Here is a 15,537-nt window from a genome sequence, read left to right as displayed (position 1 = left end):
ATATACAAATTTGTGTACATATTTGACCATTTTTATTGTTTACTTCAACTTAAAGAGAAACAATGAGTAGATGTGCTAACCAAGGCGAGTTCAAGTTCAGTTCATTTCCGAGATAAACAATCTGCTGAAGCGTTAGATTGGCGACAATTGGCAATTTCGTGTTTTATGTTAAAATGTCCGGTTTGTCTTTTAAACGATGAACGTGAAGATCCAGAAGTTGCAATTTGAAAGAACGACTTGTTAGGAAAGAAACGAAGAAGATCAGAAGAAAAACCGAGTTCCAGATACTTTTTGTCTTTTCAAGGCTAGGGTTTTCGATTGCCCCTTGGATAACATTTAAGTTTCTTATATATTTTGATCGGTTCAGACGTCCACATTCCTTAACCAAAATTGGACGGCCATAAATGTTGTTACATTTTTATGGAGCCAAACATCAATTGCATACTTTATCGTGGCTTCAAAGTGTAATAGAAATTCCCGGTTTGATTAGTCCCGGACAACCCTCCGACTTTGAAGGCAAAGAAAAGCTATCACTGGTTAACAAGACATTTTTTCAACTTACAGATGAAAGAGGAATATTCGTAGAAGCCTGCAAAAAGCGTCCATAATGTACGGAGGGGGTGGAGGTGATGTGGGTGTCGGTGGGTCTTCATGGAAAGCACCCGAAGATCCGACCGTGGTTGTGTGTGGAAAGGAGTCTGACGAGGTGAGAAAATATTGTCTTTCATGAAAAAGAACCGAAGTAATATTCCGAGGACACATGATCAATTGTCCAGGGTGGTACTCACAATACTGATAAAAGTTTTTTTTGAAATACCAAGACTTCTAATAATAATTTTCGTTGCCATTGTAATTTTTGTTGCTATTGAGACAAAAGAAACAACTTTTGTAAAAAAATCATCTTGGATTCTAGCTCATATTAGAATATTAATCCACTTAAAACCTATAAAGAGATAACAATTTTAAGAACGTAATCAATAGATGTTGGAAGTAGCCTGAGTTGCGTTTCGAACTAGAATTTTATTCAAATCCATGGTGCAAACGATAAGATATCTCGTTTTCAAAAATTGCATTTTCATCAAATTTGATTACAAATTGCTCCGGCTATATCTTAACGCAAGTGCCAAGAAATATGATAAGCTTTTTCTATGCCTAAGATATAAATGGAAATATTTCACTTTTCTGAAGCAGGTAGAAAAACACGTATATAGTTTGCAATATAACTTAAAACTTACTTAATGTCAATATTTCACAATTGTGATGCCATACTTGCCAATCGCAACTTTAATCAAGCTTAATCTTGAATTTTGACAAAATTCTACTAACGTTGAATAAAAACATCGCTAGTACGTAGAAATTAATTATTGCAAAAAGTGACAATTTGGAAAATTAAACTGTCACAGGTATCGTTCAAATATTTTAGGAACATGATAGGATAGTGTAGCTTTTGGCACTTAAGTAAATTGAAAGGCAGTTTTGTAAGTTTTAAACGATATTTTTTTGCTACATTTTGCTTTTAAAAAAAACTTTAAACAAAATACAAAAATATTACTTCTTGCCGTGTCATTGAAAAAGACAATCATATTCCTTGGGAATAACCGGAAACATAATTAGGCCATTTTTCGATCTTTTAAGGCGACAAAGAAAACCTATCTAGATGTCTTGGCATTTGAGCAAACACCTATTTAGAAAATATAACCACCGTGTGTCCTAAAGACGGTAAAAATAGGAGTACGGTCACTCGGATGACCAACAGACCTGTTTTTCTGCCTATTGTTATGGAAAGAATTGTCCTCACTCCCAGGGCATTAGTAACGAAATTACTTGAATTTGTTCCTTTTTTCGAAAAAGGAAGGGTAATGCCATTACATTTAAAATTGTGTGATTGTAACGACCCAAAAACTAAAAGAATAACTCGTTACTCGTTCCTTTTTCAGCTTCCAGAATGGCCTTTAATTTTTCGGTTATCTCTTAACAGCTAAGGAAACTTAAGCCTCAACAGAAATTGTCATTTTTGCTCAAGCATATTATGAGTAATGAAAAGGTTGAAAAGTGTGTTTGCTCTTAACTACTCTGAGGGTGTTCTTGGCTTTAAATCTTGTTGCATTTGCTACTTTATTGCTTACATATTCTCAATCAAATCCCTTTGGACTGGAAACCTGATTCAGTGCAATTGGCAAACAGGGAAAATTCCTCTTTGGCTTGAGTATGATGCATCAAATTTCCAAAACCTCCACATTTCCACGATCTAAGGCATAGGCTTCCAACAGGGTAGCTTTACTGGCTTGACATGTCGAATATTGTTTTTCCATCATGACTTTTGCGACATTGTTTCAAATCTTTGACAATCATTACCCCATCCTGGGTCCCAATCTTGACTCCTCAAAGCACTATGATGCAATACATTTTGAACAATTATGCCAAGATGAAATGCCAATGCTCATTATTGAAAAATGTTGATACGAAGTCTCCAAATTTTACGCGTTAGGATTGCCTAAAGCAAAAATATACAATTTCTTTAGAGAGGTATGGTCTTGATGGGGGAAAACCCATAAAATATTGGTCATCTAATTCTTAGGAAAAGTAACGAGTAACGGTATTACATTTTTTTTTTTGAGTAACGGTTGCGTCACGAATTACTATTTTTGACCAAAGTAATTGTAACTGTAATTCGTTCCTTTTCCTGAGGAACGACTAATGCCCTACCCATTCCCGACTTTTCCCAAGGGTACTCAAATTGGTCTAATTTGTAGTATACTAACGTCTAGGGAGCTAAAGACAAAAATGTATCAACTCAACGGAAAGCATGATGACAGATTCATCGAACCTCGACTATATTTCAAGCCTGAGCAAAGGTGAAGTCAAACTCGATGCATCCTAATTCGTTGGATGGATCAGACAACGGGTAGAAAACAGCCTTGGCAACGTAAGATCCAATCATGAGAGGGGTCAGAGGTCCAAAGTCAGGCACTTCGACAGGCAGACCCTTCAGGTCAAAGTTGTTCGCCAACAAGGGACACGAGCAATCTTGAGGTAAGATGGCGCAAGCCTCCGCAGGGAAATTGTCAATGATCTGGCACAAATCATAGGGGCTGTCGATGAGAACAGATCACATTACCGTAAGTCGAAGCCACTTCAGTTTAGCTAAAACATACATACCAAGAGCCGATTCCATCCACACAAGGTACTTCCAGATCAGGATCCAGCCGGGTGATTTCTAACCCCATGTAAAGGTCTTCCGGTCCATCTTCTTTCACCACTACAAACATGGACATATCAAAGCTGCCAGGAATGTAGATCACATCTGGAACAGTTCCGTTGATGAAGACCATTTGAGAGTCTTCATAGCCAGCTGAAAGGATCAAGGTCTTTCAAGTTAGATCACAAGGAGCTCTGGTACGTATTTATGAAATATTGAACTTACGGCATTGTTTGACCAAGGCGTTGGTTGTGGAGGCCAAAAAGGCCACGAGGAAAAAGGTGGCAGTGATCTTTGACATGATTTAAAATGGCAGTGATTGTTGCTCTGTTGAGTTGAGCTGACAACTGATTGCAAGGAAGCTCAATTGTTTTTATACGTATGTACCTGTCAGATGATGCAGTTTGTAACTCCAGTGTTTGTAAGTAAACTTAATGAAGTGTAGACTTAGGATCGAAACAGCGTACGAATTCAATTCTGTTACAAGATTGAAGTTCAACTTTGCCTTTGATCAGCTAGCTCTGAACATCCTTTTTTTTACCTTTCTGTTTTATCAACAAGACAAAATTATTGGGGTCCAGTTTTAAATATTTCAGTACAATTCAAGATTGTGTATTTGAGGAACTAGAATTTAGACGAAAAAAATTTAAAGAATAAAAAAGAACTGAATAAAGGTATGGCGATACTAATCATTTGGTTTTTAAGTGCTGAGTAATAACTAGAGAAAAAATTGTAATTGGATCTTTAATAAATCTAATGCAGTTTTGACTCGGCTGCATAATTCATGTGTTATTCCTGACTTCGCATTTTTGTAACATATCATTAGCCTTTTAAAGCTTAGAGTACGTTCAATTATCCCCAAGAAAGGTTAGAACTCAAATACATTGACTTTTTATTGGCAAACTTATTCTATTTGCAATTAGAAAGAATTAAATACTATATTCAAAACATGAAAGGGCGAAACTACATTTAACACAAGTGTGGACAAAGTTATCTCTAACCTGACACACGCTCAGACAAAATTTATCATGTGCTTCAAGTTGCTGGTTAGTTTGAACAAACAGTATTTTCATAATGAGTCAAGGAGAATAGTGCCGCATCAATATCGCATTGAATCTGATTTTTAATAGAATTGTTTGGACCGATATGCCCAATCATGTTTGGAGGCATAAGAGTGTAAAATGACATTGTGATGTTTGCGCACCCTCTCGTTTTGCCAGTTCACCTATAAATGCGGTATTTATTGTACAAAATCATGTTTTAGTCTAACCTACAGATAAAGGGCTTTCTGTTGCTATATAAGATCCAAGATGTGCCATTTTTTTGAAAAATGGGAACTTTTACTCAGATTTATCGAATAATTTCTACTTCAGTTGAGTTGGATGTTATTTGATCAAGGACACTGACACCAAAGGACAGAGACTCTAAAGAACTTTTGTGTCAAAAGGTGTGAGCTCTTGAAATTCAACTCAACGAAAGGTGGAAAGATTTTACCAACTTTTTTCGGTTGGGGTGATGGGGTCGGAGGGTGCACCTCGCCCGGCCAGGGAAGCCAGCCATTGCATCGCCCAAGTCCAAATTCCGATAGGCATTTTCAAGACTGGTATCATATTGGTTCTCCGGCTGTGGGTGTGGTTAGCGTCTTACAGTTTTCTTTGATAAAAGTCGGGGAGGAGAATCGAACCGGGGACCTCTCTCATGATAGGAAACTGGACTAACCACTACACCACGTGCGACTGTGTTTTAAGGGCATTTAACTTTTCAAACTCAACTGAAGGAACATAATTTGATTAATCGAAGTAATAGTACCCGATTTCATCTTCCATCTTTATCCAGTGAGGACGTTGTCATTGGTGAAGAATAAATACATATTTTTTTCTCTGGTTTCTCTGACCCAAGCAAAACAATACAAAGATTTCAATCTCCAAAGATGAGTATTAAATCATAACTAGTGTTAAGATCATTTGATAACAAATCCAATCCGCCTGTAATCGGTCCGTTTGTCATCTCTGATTTATCTCACGATTAATGAAACGTGTGCTTTGCCCCAATGACCTTCCTATGCAATCACGTTAAATAAGGACATCAATCTCTTGCAATGATAGATTCTACATACGCCCAGATACACGAAAGAAGCAAAGCATTTCGTAATTAGAGAGGTGAAGCAAAGTGCATATGACATGGACCAACATACACAGTCCATGCCAAAAGCAAAGATCATTCAAAATAGGGTTGCCCTTTCAAAAAGGCAACCTCGTCCCCAAATGAACACTCCTTTCCACCCACCCATTGGTGGGAAAGCGAGTCCCTTGGGATGCACCAGAAAACCCAAGGGGCCCACTTCCGTCTCCTTCGGCACCACTTGTGTACATGTAGTATCTCCCTGCACATTCCATTTGGAAAGACAAGGAGAGAAATGGATCCACCAGAATACGGGAGAACACCTTCAAGAACGAGGAACGAACGCGGTTGTTGTTCCTTCTCTCCGTCTATTCATCCGTATCCACAGGAAGCTGGCCGGATCCAAGTGAGTCGCATTCTGACTAGTTCCTCGCCGTTCCCTCACCTTCTCTGGCAATACAATGTACTATGTAGTTGAGTCATTCGGTAGAGTTCTGTTTGGAACAGTGCGCGCTTCGTTCATCGTGGTCCTTTTGAAGTTGACTCTGTGTCACTGAAGGTTTGGGGAACATGTTCCAATGTTCAACCATTAACGGAATGGAAAGAGTTAACGACTTTGGGCTCGCCTTCTGTTTACCTAGGCTCCGCCCTTCGTCGTTTTTTGCCGTGTTCCACGGAATTATTGGACCATTGTGAATCTCATGGAGAGTGGCTAACGACTGGAAATTGAGCAAAAAGTGATCACTTTTCATTCATTCCATCTCCGAAGCTCTAGGGAGGTGGAAAACCTGCATTGCACTTGCCAGTGTGCCAGATCATTTCCAACCAGTTTGGTTTCGACTCTCCAATAGTGGTGAAGGAAGGTGCTTTGCCCACGGGATATTTGTGTTCCCCACTTATCTGTTCGCATACTACCATGAAAATGTGAGTTTTGTTTGACGCGAGAAGCAAGAATATCGCTTCAAGCAACATGAATCATGCTGTTTAAGTGAAAAGAACTAAGCTATTGCGGAGCTTTCAATTATTCATACGATTCGAAAGAATTCGGCTGATACAATCCGCCTTTAATAATTATAGATTGTTCGTGAGTGGGTATAATGCCAACTCCTCGATGTCCAAACTCTTGAACAATTAAATCGATTTTGTACGCTAGGTCGCTCGAGTCCAAGTCATTAAATGGCTTCCATTTCAATATTCAATGATCTTTTTTCAAGCCCAATTTATGCGACGAAAGATTGTTAAAGGATACACCGCAAAGACCTCGTAACAGTCAGAGCTTGCTTTATTTTGTAAGTCTTAAGTCATCTAGAAGGTGTTCCTCTTCACTCAGTTTTCCCTCAAATGAACTAATTTTACGCTCACCGAGTTGCAACTTTCCAACTTTTGCGGTGAGCATTGATTTTCCGTGAAATTGTTCCGCTCGATCCGCAGATGCGAACACAGGCGCAGACACCTTCAGTTTACAGCAAAGCTTTACAAAAATCGGAAATCGTGACCCTTTTCTTTCGTGCTAGATGGAGCATCGTCAATGCAATCTTGATCGATGGTAAGATATCGAATTTCTGAAGAAGAGCGGAACAAGGGATCGTATTAGGGACGATTGAGATTGCGTTCAAAATAGCCGGCATTCTTACATTTGGAGATCACTCTGGCATCAAGGGGATCCTCAGTCTTGAACTAATCAATCCCAGATTAGCCTAATGGGATTATATCCAGATCTGAGCCAACTACGCACTCGTGCATACCGGGTTCAATTCCCACTCTTATGTCAAGAACAATGAGAGAATCCCACGTACAACATCAGGCATCCAAAGACGCCAAACATGCACGCCAGTTTCATCTCAAGAGATGTTTGCGAAGAGAGAGAGAGAGAGAGTAGATTAATGACACGACAAACTTTTTTCCTCTTATCGCTCAAGTGAACTACACGTGTAATATCAAATGTTATCAATTTGACAGAAACAAGAGATTGACAATCTCGAATTGCGAAAACAGGTCACTCTTTTATGTTTGTTTCAGCTTGGAAACAGGTTCACCGGGTCAACTACAAACACAAGTGTGTTAGATTACGATCTCTCGGAAGTCAATCAGCATCTGTCATGTTCAGAGTAGCCATTTCCTGAGTTCATTTCTTCCACAGAAAGTTCTCAAGCGCGGGGGCAAGGGAAGGGAGATTAAAACTTTAGATTTTAACTTTCCAGATACTTCTTGGAGAGGTAATTCGTGCCGAGAAAACCCATTCCTTGAGAATGAGGGTACATATTTGATACGCACTCGCACGTCGTTTATTCAGTCACGTCCGAGTGAAATGCACGCTGATGTAAACGTGAGGGCCATAAAAAAAGTCCAATAACCATGGAAATGCCTTTCATACTTCAGCTCCTTTTGTTCCAACTCCAATCTTTCCGGCTTGGAGCTACAACTTGGCTCAGATGGTGCCAACCCAAAAGGTGTTGCTAGCAGCCTCTACATTCATTGGTAATTTAATGGGTTACCTCATCTTGTGCGTTGGAGTTCTTTTTAAACGCTTCGATGCACACGAAGAGTTTACCCTGTCCAGAGAGACCTTGAACTAGACGAGGGGACATTGGCGGAGAAAGGCCGTTTTTTTCTTTTTGTCAAAGTTCTATCATGGATACATGAATAGAAATAAGAGAAAAGTGCCACCATTTTAGGATAAAAAGTACACTTTTTATTGCATTCATAATTCATAAAATTCTAAACTTTGTACAATATATAAATTAGAAACTTCCGATAGATTCAGTAAAGGTAAGAAAGGCCGAAATTTTATTATGCAGACAATTATGGCTTTCATTTAAATCATCATATTTTACCATAGGGTAGCACCCTTGCAATTTTTGGGGGAATGAAATATTGTGATGGCAAAGTGGCCTAGCTTCGCCATCCTCCTGTTATAAGCATCCTTGCCCTCTGACCGTAAAGTCCTCGAACCAATAAAACAGCAAAATGTTTGTTTTTGACATAATCTTACTTTATTTTCTACATTAAGTCAACATGGTAGGCTCTTCCAAACATGCCAATGAGCTTGAATTTTAATTTTAGTCTGCGATGAAGCAAATTGCAACAGTTATGCTTGTCCCAAATTAACCAATCTAGAGTTAGAGTACCAATTAATCTTCATCGGAAACTTTCAAGTGAGATTTTGCGCCACTTAACACCCTCAAAATCATCTTGTATTTATCACCCACTACATCTTACCAACGTTTAGTGCCTGCTTTGGGCTAACTTTTAATCATTCATAACCTTTGACACAGATATTTGATTGATCTTAACATAAGCTAACACCTTCTCAGTCCCAAAAATCACAATTCAAATAGTGGAAACCCCATTGATTTCACATGACTAAGGATAACGTCACCACTGGACAGAGAAAATTCTGTAGGAAAACGGGTAACTTTTATCTCAATCAATCAAATGCATTTTTTATGTGCTCGAGTTGGGCATGAGTGCACTTTTTTTGTGGAAAGCATTGCCCAATTATGAGTTCCATAGAACGTTCCTGTTACTAGTTATGAGCTTCTAAAACTCAGCCCAACGACGGCAAAAAATGACCGAGGTAACATCGCTTTGTTAAGATCATACTTCTGTGGTACTGACTCCTTTTCGTCCTTACCGTCTCTGTCCAGCGATGACGTTGTCCTTCGCCAATTGATGATAGAACACATTTTTCCACATGCTACTGAGTGGCTAAGCTATGCTCCACTTCTAAATTAGATGCAAATTTTGTAAGGCATCGTCAAGCAGATCAAAACAAGAACAAAAGAGCAAAGCTAATATAAAATGTATTGAGCTTGTGTAAAATCAAATTAAATGCCACCGAATTACAAGCTGGGAATTCGAACATTGTTCATACAAAGCATTGTATTCAAAGACAGAAGTGAGATTTGAAAAGAATTTCTTTTCCAGAAAATTACTTCATAACAAAGAAAGGAGGGTTTGAAAATGTGTTCTATAGTAAATTGAATTGTAAAGTGTAAGCTTTAAAGTCGAGGGACATTGAGTTATGTTAGTGTCACAACACCAAACCCATTGGGTGAGATTATGCGGTTTCCTTTTGCTAGAAAACAATGTCCATATTTGCATTGATAAAACAGGCCCCAAGGCAAACGTTGGAATCAAATTTTGTCGTTTTGTGACCATCTCCTAAATGATTTTATAAAAAAAAGACATGACCTTCATTCATTCCGAGTTGCAATATTTCTGATACATTTGGCTTTAGGTTAAACGATTCCTCAATGGTATTAAACCATTTGAATTGTTTGTAGGATGAGATTCCTATTCTTTTTGGCCAAATAAAAAGCTTCCCAAAACACAAGAAAAAAAATGAACCAAAGCATCCAAATGAGCAAATACCCTCACTGCTTCTTTACAGTAAATCATTAGGTAATTGCCATTTCAAAACCTCAAGTCAAGTGAAGACTCCACATTTAACAGTTTTTGAAAACACTTGAAGAAAGGCACATGTTCAACAAAATTCATCTCGCTTTTTGAATGACCAAGCGTAGTCAGATCAATCACGTCACATTGTTGGAAAAAATTGGAAGAAATAAGAAAATACTTGAACACCTTTCACAGACTCGGATATTCATTCATATCCTTTTTTGGAAACATTTTTTTCATGAAATATGGAAACAAGTTGAAATGCTTAGGCTAAAAAGTCTCTTTCTCTATCACATGTTTCAAGTTGCTTCAATCATTCAAAGCATCACATAAAAAAAACCAAATATGCCATGGGCGAAAAAAAGTGTTTCCCTAGAACTATGCTACTTCGTCAAAATGGCTCCAAATCCGCAAGACTTGGGAGCATTTGAACCCTTTTTAGTGCATGGACATCAAGTGAACAACAAGAGGTGATGGGAGGTGCAGGTGGTGAACGCCGTGGAGGCAAATTCAACAAGCGCGGTCAACCCAAATTTGTGACTTATCGGGATTCGGACGTGGATGAAAAGACCGTTAAGTTCTTGAGGGTAAGGAACACAGTGAAAATTTAAGAGTTTGGAAAATAGACCCTGATTTACGACAATCATGTTCCATAGCAAGCATGTTTGTCTAGGAAGATCACAGAGTCCGCTATGGATGACGAAAAATGAGGGGATGATTCGTTCCACTTTCGTCTAACGCCATCTAGCGAAAGTTTGAAGAAGCCTGTGTCTCATTGGAACACAAACGATACGCATCTTTCAACAAAAGGAAGAATACTTGTGCAAAATAGTTCGGTTCGTTCCATCAACAAATTGCAATCAATCTTGTGAAGCCTCAGTACCTTTTTGATGACATTTAAGATCCTCAGCTTGTTAAGATCAAAGCAGTCAAACTCGATTTTCATGGGCAGTAAGTAAATCATATCTGGAGAGAAAGAGATTCATTTTATCAACTCCAAGATTGAGCGAGCCGTTGCTTTCAAAAGTTGTTCCTACCTCTCAGGGGCACTCATTTTTTTTCATTGAGTTGAGATGCTTTGGGTGTGCTGCGAATGGATTCTCTGACTAGGATCTTGGATAGGCTTGCATTGAAATAAAGAGATGGGTCTCGGTGTTCCAATTTACAATTACTGAGTTCGAGGAGAACCAGTGAAGATGAAAGCCTTTGTGGTCTTTCCCTCATAATCTGAAAGTGGAAACAGGGAACTTCAAAGAGAACAAACGAAACACTGCCTTTCTACGTTGTCTTGGATCAGATTGCTGAGGTGAACTTTGACGCTTTTGACAACTCGAAAACTAAAGAAATTACCCTGAGGACTAACAGATCGCGCTTTACTTTATTGTTTATAAACTTTGAACAACCCAATGAAAAGGGTCTTGAGCATACTTTCTTTACATCTTGATGCAATGGCACAAGCAGAGAGTTTTTAGGCCGTCAGAGGTCGCGGGGGGAAGTACCCAGAAACCAGGGTGACCCAAAAGATCAACTCTCGAAAACCACAGACGCAGGCATTGTTTGATAAATAGATCTAGAGTTTGAGGTACAAAAAGCTAGATTGCCAAATTCAAACCTTTGGACATTAGACAGGCCCAAAAAGGTAGCTAATTTGGATATTGATTTCCTTAAAACTTTCGAAATCAAATGGTCCTCCCCTCAATCTGGTTATTTGTGAAAATAAGCCTAAAAACGAAGGGAAGAGTTAACTGAGGTCTTGGATAACGATATTGGTCTGGAAAATGTAATCAAAGAACCTGAAAATATGACATTAATCAATTATCGATATCTTTTTCAAAGTTTTTTGAATAGACCACAAAAAAAGAGTTGCTTTTTGGGCCGAAATATTTTTCTCAGTTGAGAAAGTACGAATAAAACTTTTCTAAACTCGAAAACAGTCAATTGGAATTAAGAAAACCTGGCGAACCGGTTTGTCATATCTTGAAATGGAATGCCATTTAACATTCAATTCATATGCTTGAAATTATCCTAACCAAGACATGAAGACAGCAAGTAGACTATTCTCTTATTTCTGTTCATATCTCTGTTATTGGTGTAAATATATGCATTAAAATAAACATATCAATAGTTATGCAAATCATGTTCCGAATGCGTTTTGCGAGCACCTTCAAGCTCTTGAGAATTGAGGTGAGTCGAAACAATGAAGTCCTCGTCTCTTCTTTCTCGGACTCCCTCATTTCGAATTTTCGTAAAAAGAAGTCTACTCAAATGCCCCAAAATTACAACATTTCTTATTATACCTTGCGATCCGGGTTCACATCACAAGTGTGACCGATGTTTTTCTATCGCAATAAGATATCCGATCCTTGCTATGGGCTTGGGTTCTTTTCAAAACCTTTCCCGTCAGAATATCAATATCTTAAACTTACTTTCAATAAAAAAGATATTTTCTATCACAATAGGATAAAGGCAGCCTTTTTCACAAAGGCTATTGAATCTCTAATACTCAATTGATCGAGCATTGACCAATTGAGTTACGTATATCTTGAAAGTAAAGCTGACAAAATCCCCTTTAAAAATGGTGAAGAGGTCAACCACCTTTATTTCCCTCGGAAAAAGTGAGCACTAGAAAGGACAAAGAAGGAGCTCCCAACAAAACAAATGAGGAACTCATATTTCTCCTTCCTTACCCAAGATTCTGCCGACAGGAACGTGCTTGGCGATTGCAATGTCTCCCAATCTTTTCAAAAGCTTCAATTCTTGGGTTAGGACACGGATTGGTTAGAACCATTGGTGAGGATCATATCTACGTTTGAAAATGTGAGCTTTCAATTACGTTTTATTTCGTACTTGAATCCATTTTAAGCCTCGTGCTTGTCCAACCTCCTCCCGTTTTGATTTTGAATGATTTGCACAAGAATAGTTTCGTAAGCTTTGAAGATTTCGTTCGTCGATTAAATGAATTTAATTTCATCGCAAGAGACCACCGTTTTACATCGGCGAGTCTATCCTCGTACGTACTTGTTGCATCTAGTCCAAGAAACCCTTCTTCATCTGATCAGCAAGTTGTCCATAGATATAACAGAGGAAGAAAGTCATTTTGATACATTCCAACGCATATCTTGATATCCCCTCCGTTGAAAAGCAAAGGAATTCTAATCTCATCTACACATTATAATTCATGAATGAGGCCTTGGGAACCATAAAATCAAGACAAACAATTTAGGTCGCTCCAATTAGATGAAGAGTCTAATATGAAAGTTATTGTTTGTTTTGACAGAACAATTCATAAATGTGAAGGATCCACCTGGCTCGACCTTGCCAGATTCAGCTTGCCAGTACAGCGTGTTCCATTACCCTAAAGCTCCCCATTGAGTTCAGGTTCCTCTTCCTGCTCCTGCTCCTCGTCCCTCTTCTACGTTCTCGCTTTGTTCCATTTGGAAGCTCCTTTCCGAGTTCCCTTTCTTCGCTCTTAACTTCTTGGAGAGCGAGAGGCTGGAGAAAGAGAATAGGTTTGATTTTCCCCTTTCCACCAGATCAGTCTGCGTGAGACGAAAAGATTGTCGAGCGAGATATTTGGAGGCTTTCGTGCGCATCATTCTTCATTTCTGAGAAGACAGGGGTGAGAAAAGGCCAGTCCTGGAAATACATTTTGAATATGGATGAGGCCACCAGCATCACAGAACCCACCTCGCGTTACCAAGTTCCGGAATATGTAAGTTTTATATACTTACTTTTGGGTGATCTAGCTAGTCTGTAGCTTTTTGAAAGGGATAACTCATGGTTTGCGTTATACAAATCCGGGTATTCGGTCAGGAGCGTGAGAAATTGCTGATCTTAACGTTGCTTATTCGCCAATTTAAAAGTTCGAGTCCTATGTTTGTCACATGTGAAGAATAGCTATTTCTTTCACGAGGGTTTCCTACTCCCTGGGTGTGGAAAACTAGAGAAGGGGGACACAAGATTATAGACTCCTCGTGTGACGCCACGAACAAAAAAGTGATTAGACCATTGAATTACCGAGGGCACTAATTGAAAATAGGATTTTTCTAGACTTTGCTAAGGACAATTCAAACAAATAAGAGCCTAAAATAGAGCAATTGTTCCAAGCTACCTTACAGTATATTTGATAGAGACAAGTTAGGAATACACGCTCTGTCAGGAGACGTTAGAATATTTTTTTGTTCAGCTTGGGAAAAAAGGCTCCTGAAAAAGTTCCAATAAACCTGGGAGACTCAAAATCATGTAGCACGTTTAATCAGGCATATTAGAGAGGAATAAGTTTGAGGGAGTTCCAGGCCACTCCGTTTTTGTAACAATTAAAATAGCATTAAGCAATTTAAGTACAATTGGCACATGATACCGGGCCAAGCAGGTGCAAAAACTGTGCAAAAGTGGCCAAAAATGTAACAAAAAAGTGCAAATAAAATCAACAATGAGGCATAATCATTTTTTCATTTAAAAGTAGTACCAATTTGAAAGGTGTCTTATTAAAAGGCCAAGTTTTGAATAAATTTCGGACAAAATAGAACTAAATTTGTTTTGGCTACAGTAAAGTAAAGGAGGTTCCCCTTGCTTTTTTTTCTTGCAGTAGATATGCACCAGTGATCCAATTCAGGTAGAAATGGATTTTTCTTGGACTACTTTAGCATCTTAACCCCTTGATTAGCTTGTCTCTTTGGACTTAAAACTGGCATTTTTCTTAACTGACTGTGAACTACTTTCGGCCCTCATAATTTAATCAATGATGTCAATGGTTCCAAACTCAGCTTTTGACATATTCATTTCGGCGACAGCCATTGATTTAAACTTTATAACCAATTCTAACGCCAAGAAAGAGCTATTCTCGATACAAACATCGTTTTTAGGTCAATCGTTAAAAACAGTGCAAAATAAAAGTGAAAAGTGCAAATGTATAAAAAGGGGACTTTCGTGACACTACTTTTTTACACAATTTCCCCCCCCTAAAAATAATAATAAGGAGAGTCTTCATAGATAATCAAACATAAACCGATAAACAGTTTTGAAAATTGATTCTTATTGCAACAAAAGCTCACATAGGTAACTATCTAACTGTTCCGTCCAATCCAAAGACAGAGCGGGGAAGAACGGTGCTTTTAACCGGTTTTCAAGTTATGCACAACTTTGAAAACAGTACTCTAAGCACGCTAGAACGATACTTTCCAAGCAGGTCCAATCCCCAATGCCATTGATGCAAATTTGTCGTTTCTATCACCTTTTTGGAAAGCTGACCTTTTTTATTGCACCTTGAAAAAAAGGGTCACCTTCGTTGAAAGAATTTAGAGCGTTACATTTACGTCACTCCCACTGGCAGGCAGATTTTTTGGCTGTTAAAGAGCTTGCCTCAATGGGCAAATAACAAACGAAAGATTATTTGAATCAGGATGTAGAATAAGGCAGCAAAATGAGGCTCAATTATGACGTGGTAAGCTTATGCAGTAAGACATTGATATGGGTTTTGCTGGCTTGAAGGTCACTCGTTTCAATTTTTGATCCTGAAGATCGCCTCAGCACTCTGCTTGTCTCCTGTTGCTCTAAAATATGCATGATATTTTTTGACTCCACACAAACCAAGAGTAACTTTGCCACACCTTTTCACTCAGACCTTGTCAGGACATGGTCGCTCCTACTTTTTCATACTCGAGAGAGGCTTTCAACGGCGGGTGGATCAAATTCCGATGAAAAAAGATTTTTCTTCGATAACAATCTGAATTACAACAAGAGAGAGACTCGGTCTTTCTTTAGGACCAAAACTAAATCATGGCCCATACGTTGGTTGAAACTAAATTTGAAATAAT

General features: G+C 38.6%; 1 protein-coding gene across 2 annotated transcripts; it reads right to left on the bottom strand.

Annotated features, from left to right (window-relative positions):
- Window positions 1-2,817: 2,817 nt before the first annotated feature.
- Window positions 2,818-14,973, bottom strand: LOC131884521 (ganglioside GM2 activator-like). 2 transcript variants are annotated; one of them, XM_059232335.1, is made up of 4 exons: window positions 14,964-14,973; window positions 3,425-3,536; window positions 3,160-3,352; window positions 2,818-3,092 (listed from the first exon to the last, which is right to left on the bottom strand). In XM_059232335.1, the coding sequence occupies exons 2-4, from the start codon at window positions 3,498-3,500 to the stop codon at window positions 2,840-2,842; spliced, it is 522 nt and encodes a 173-aa protein (XP_059088318.1). In that variant the 5' UTR covers window positions 3,501-3,536; window positions 14,964-14,973; the 3' UTR covers window positions 2,818-2,839. The 2 variants fall into 2 exon arrangements, with proteins under 2 accessions (XP_059088318.1, XP_059088317.1); XM_059232334.1 differs by lacking the exon at window positions 14,964-14,973 and having other exon boundaries at window positions 3,425-3,582.
- Between the last annotated feature and the right edge of the window lie 564 nt (window positions 14,974-15,537).

Source organism: Tigriopus californicus, chromosome 8 (genome assembly GCF_007210705.1).
Source record: "Tigriopus californicus strain San Diego chromosome 8, Tcal_SD_v2.1, whole genome shotgun sequence".
Classification (NCBI taxonomy): Eukaryota; Metazoa; Arthropoda; class Copepoda; order Harpacticoida; family Harpacticidae; genus Tigriopus; species Tigriopus californicus.
This window is presented reverse-complemented; position numbering and strand designations above follow the sequence as displayed.

Bases quoted from the DNA above. Each gene is read 5' to 3' on its own strand.
- LOC131884521 (XM_059232335.1), bottom strand. From the start codon at position 3,500: ATGTCAAAGATCACTGCCACCTTTTTCCTCGTGGCCTTTTTGGCCTCC. The intron at 3,353-3,424 runs GTAAGTTCAATA...TGATCCTTTCAG, and splicing joins CGCCTTGGTCAAACAATGCC to CTGGCTATGAAGACTCTCAA. The intron at 3,093-3,159 runs GTATGTATGTTT...TCTCATCGACAG, and splicing joins GTGGATGGAATCGGCTCTTG to CCCCTATGATTTGTGCCAGA.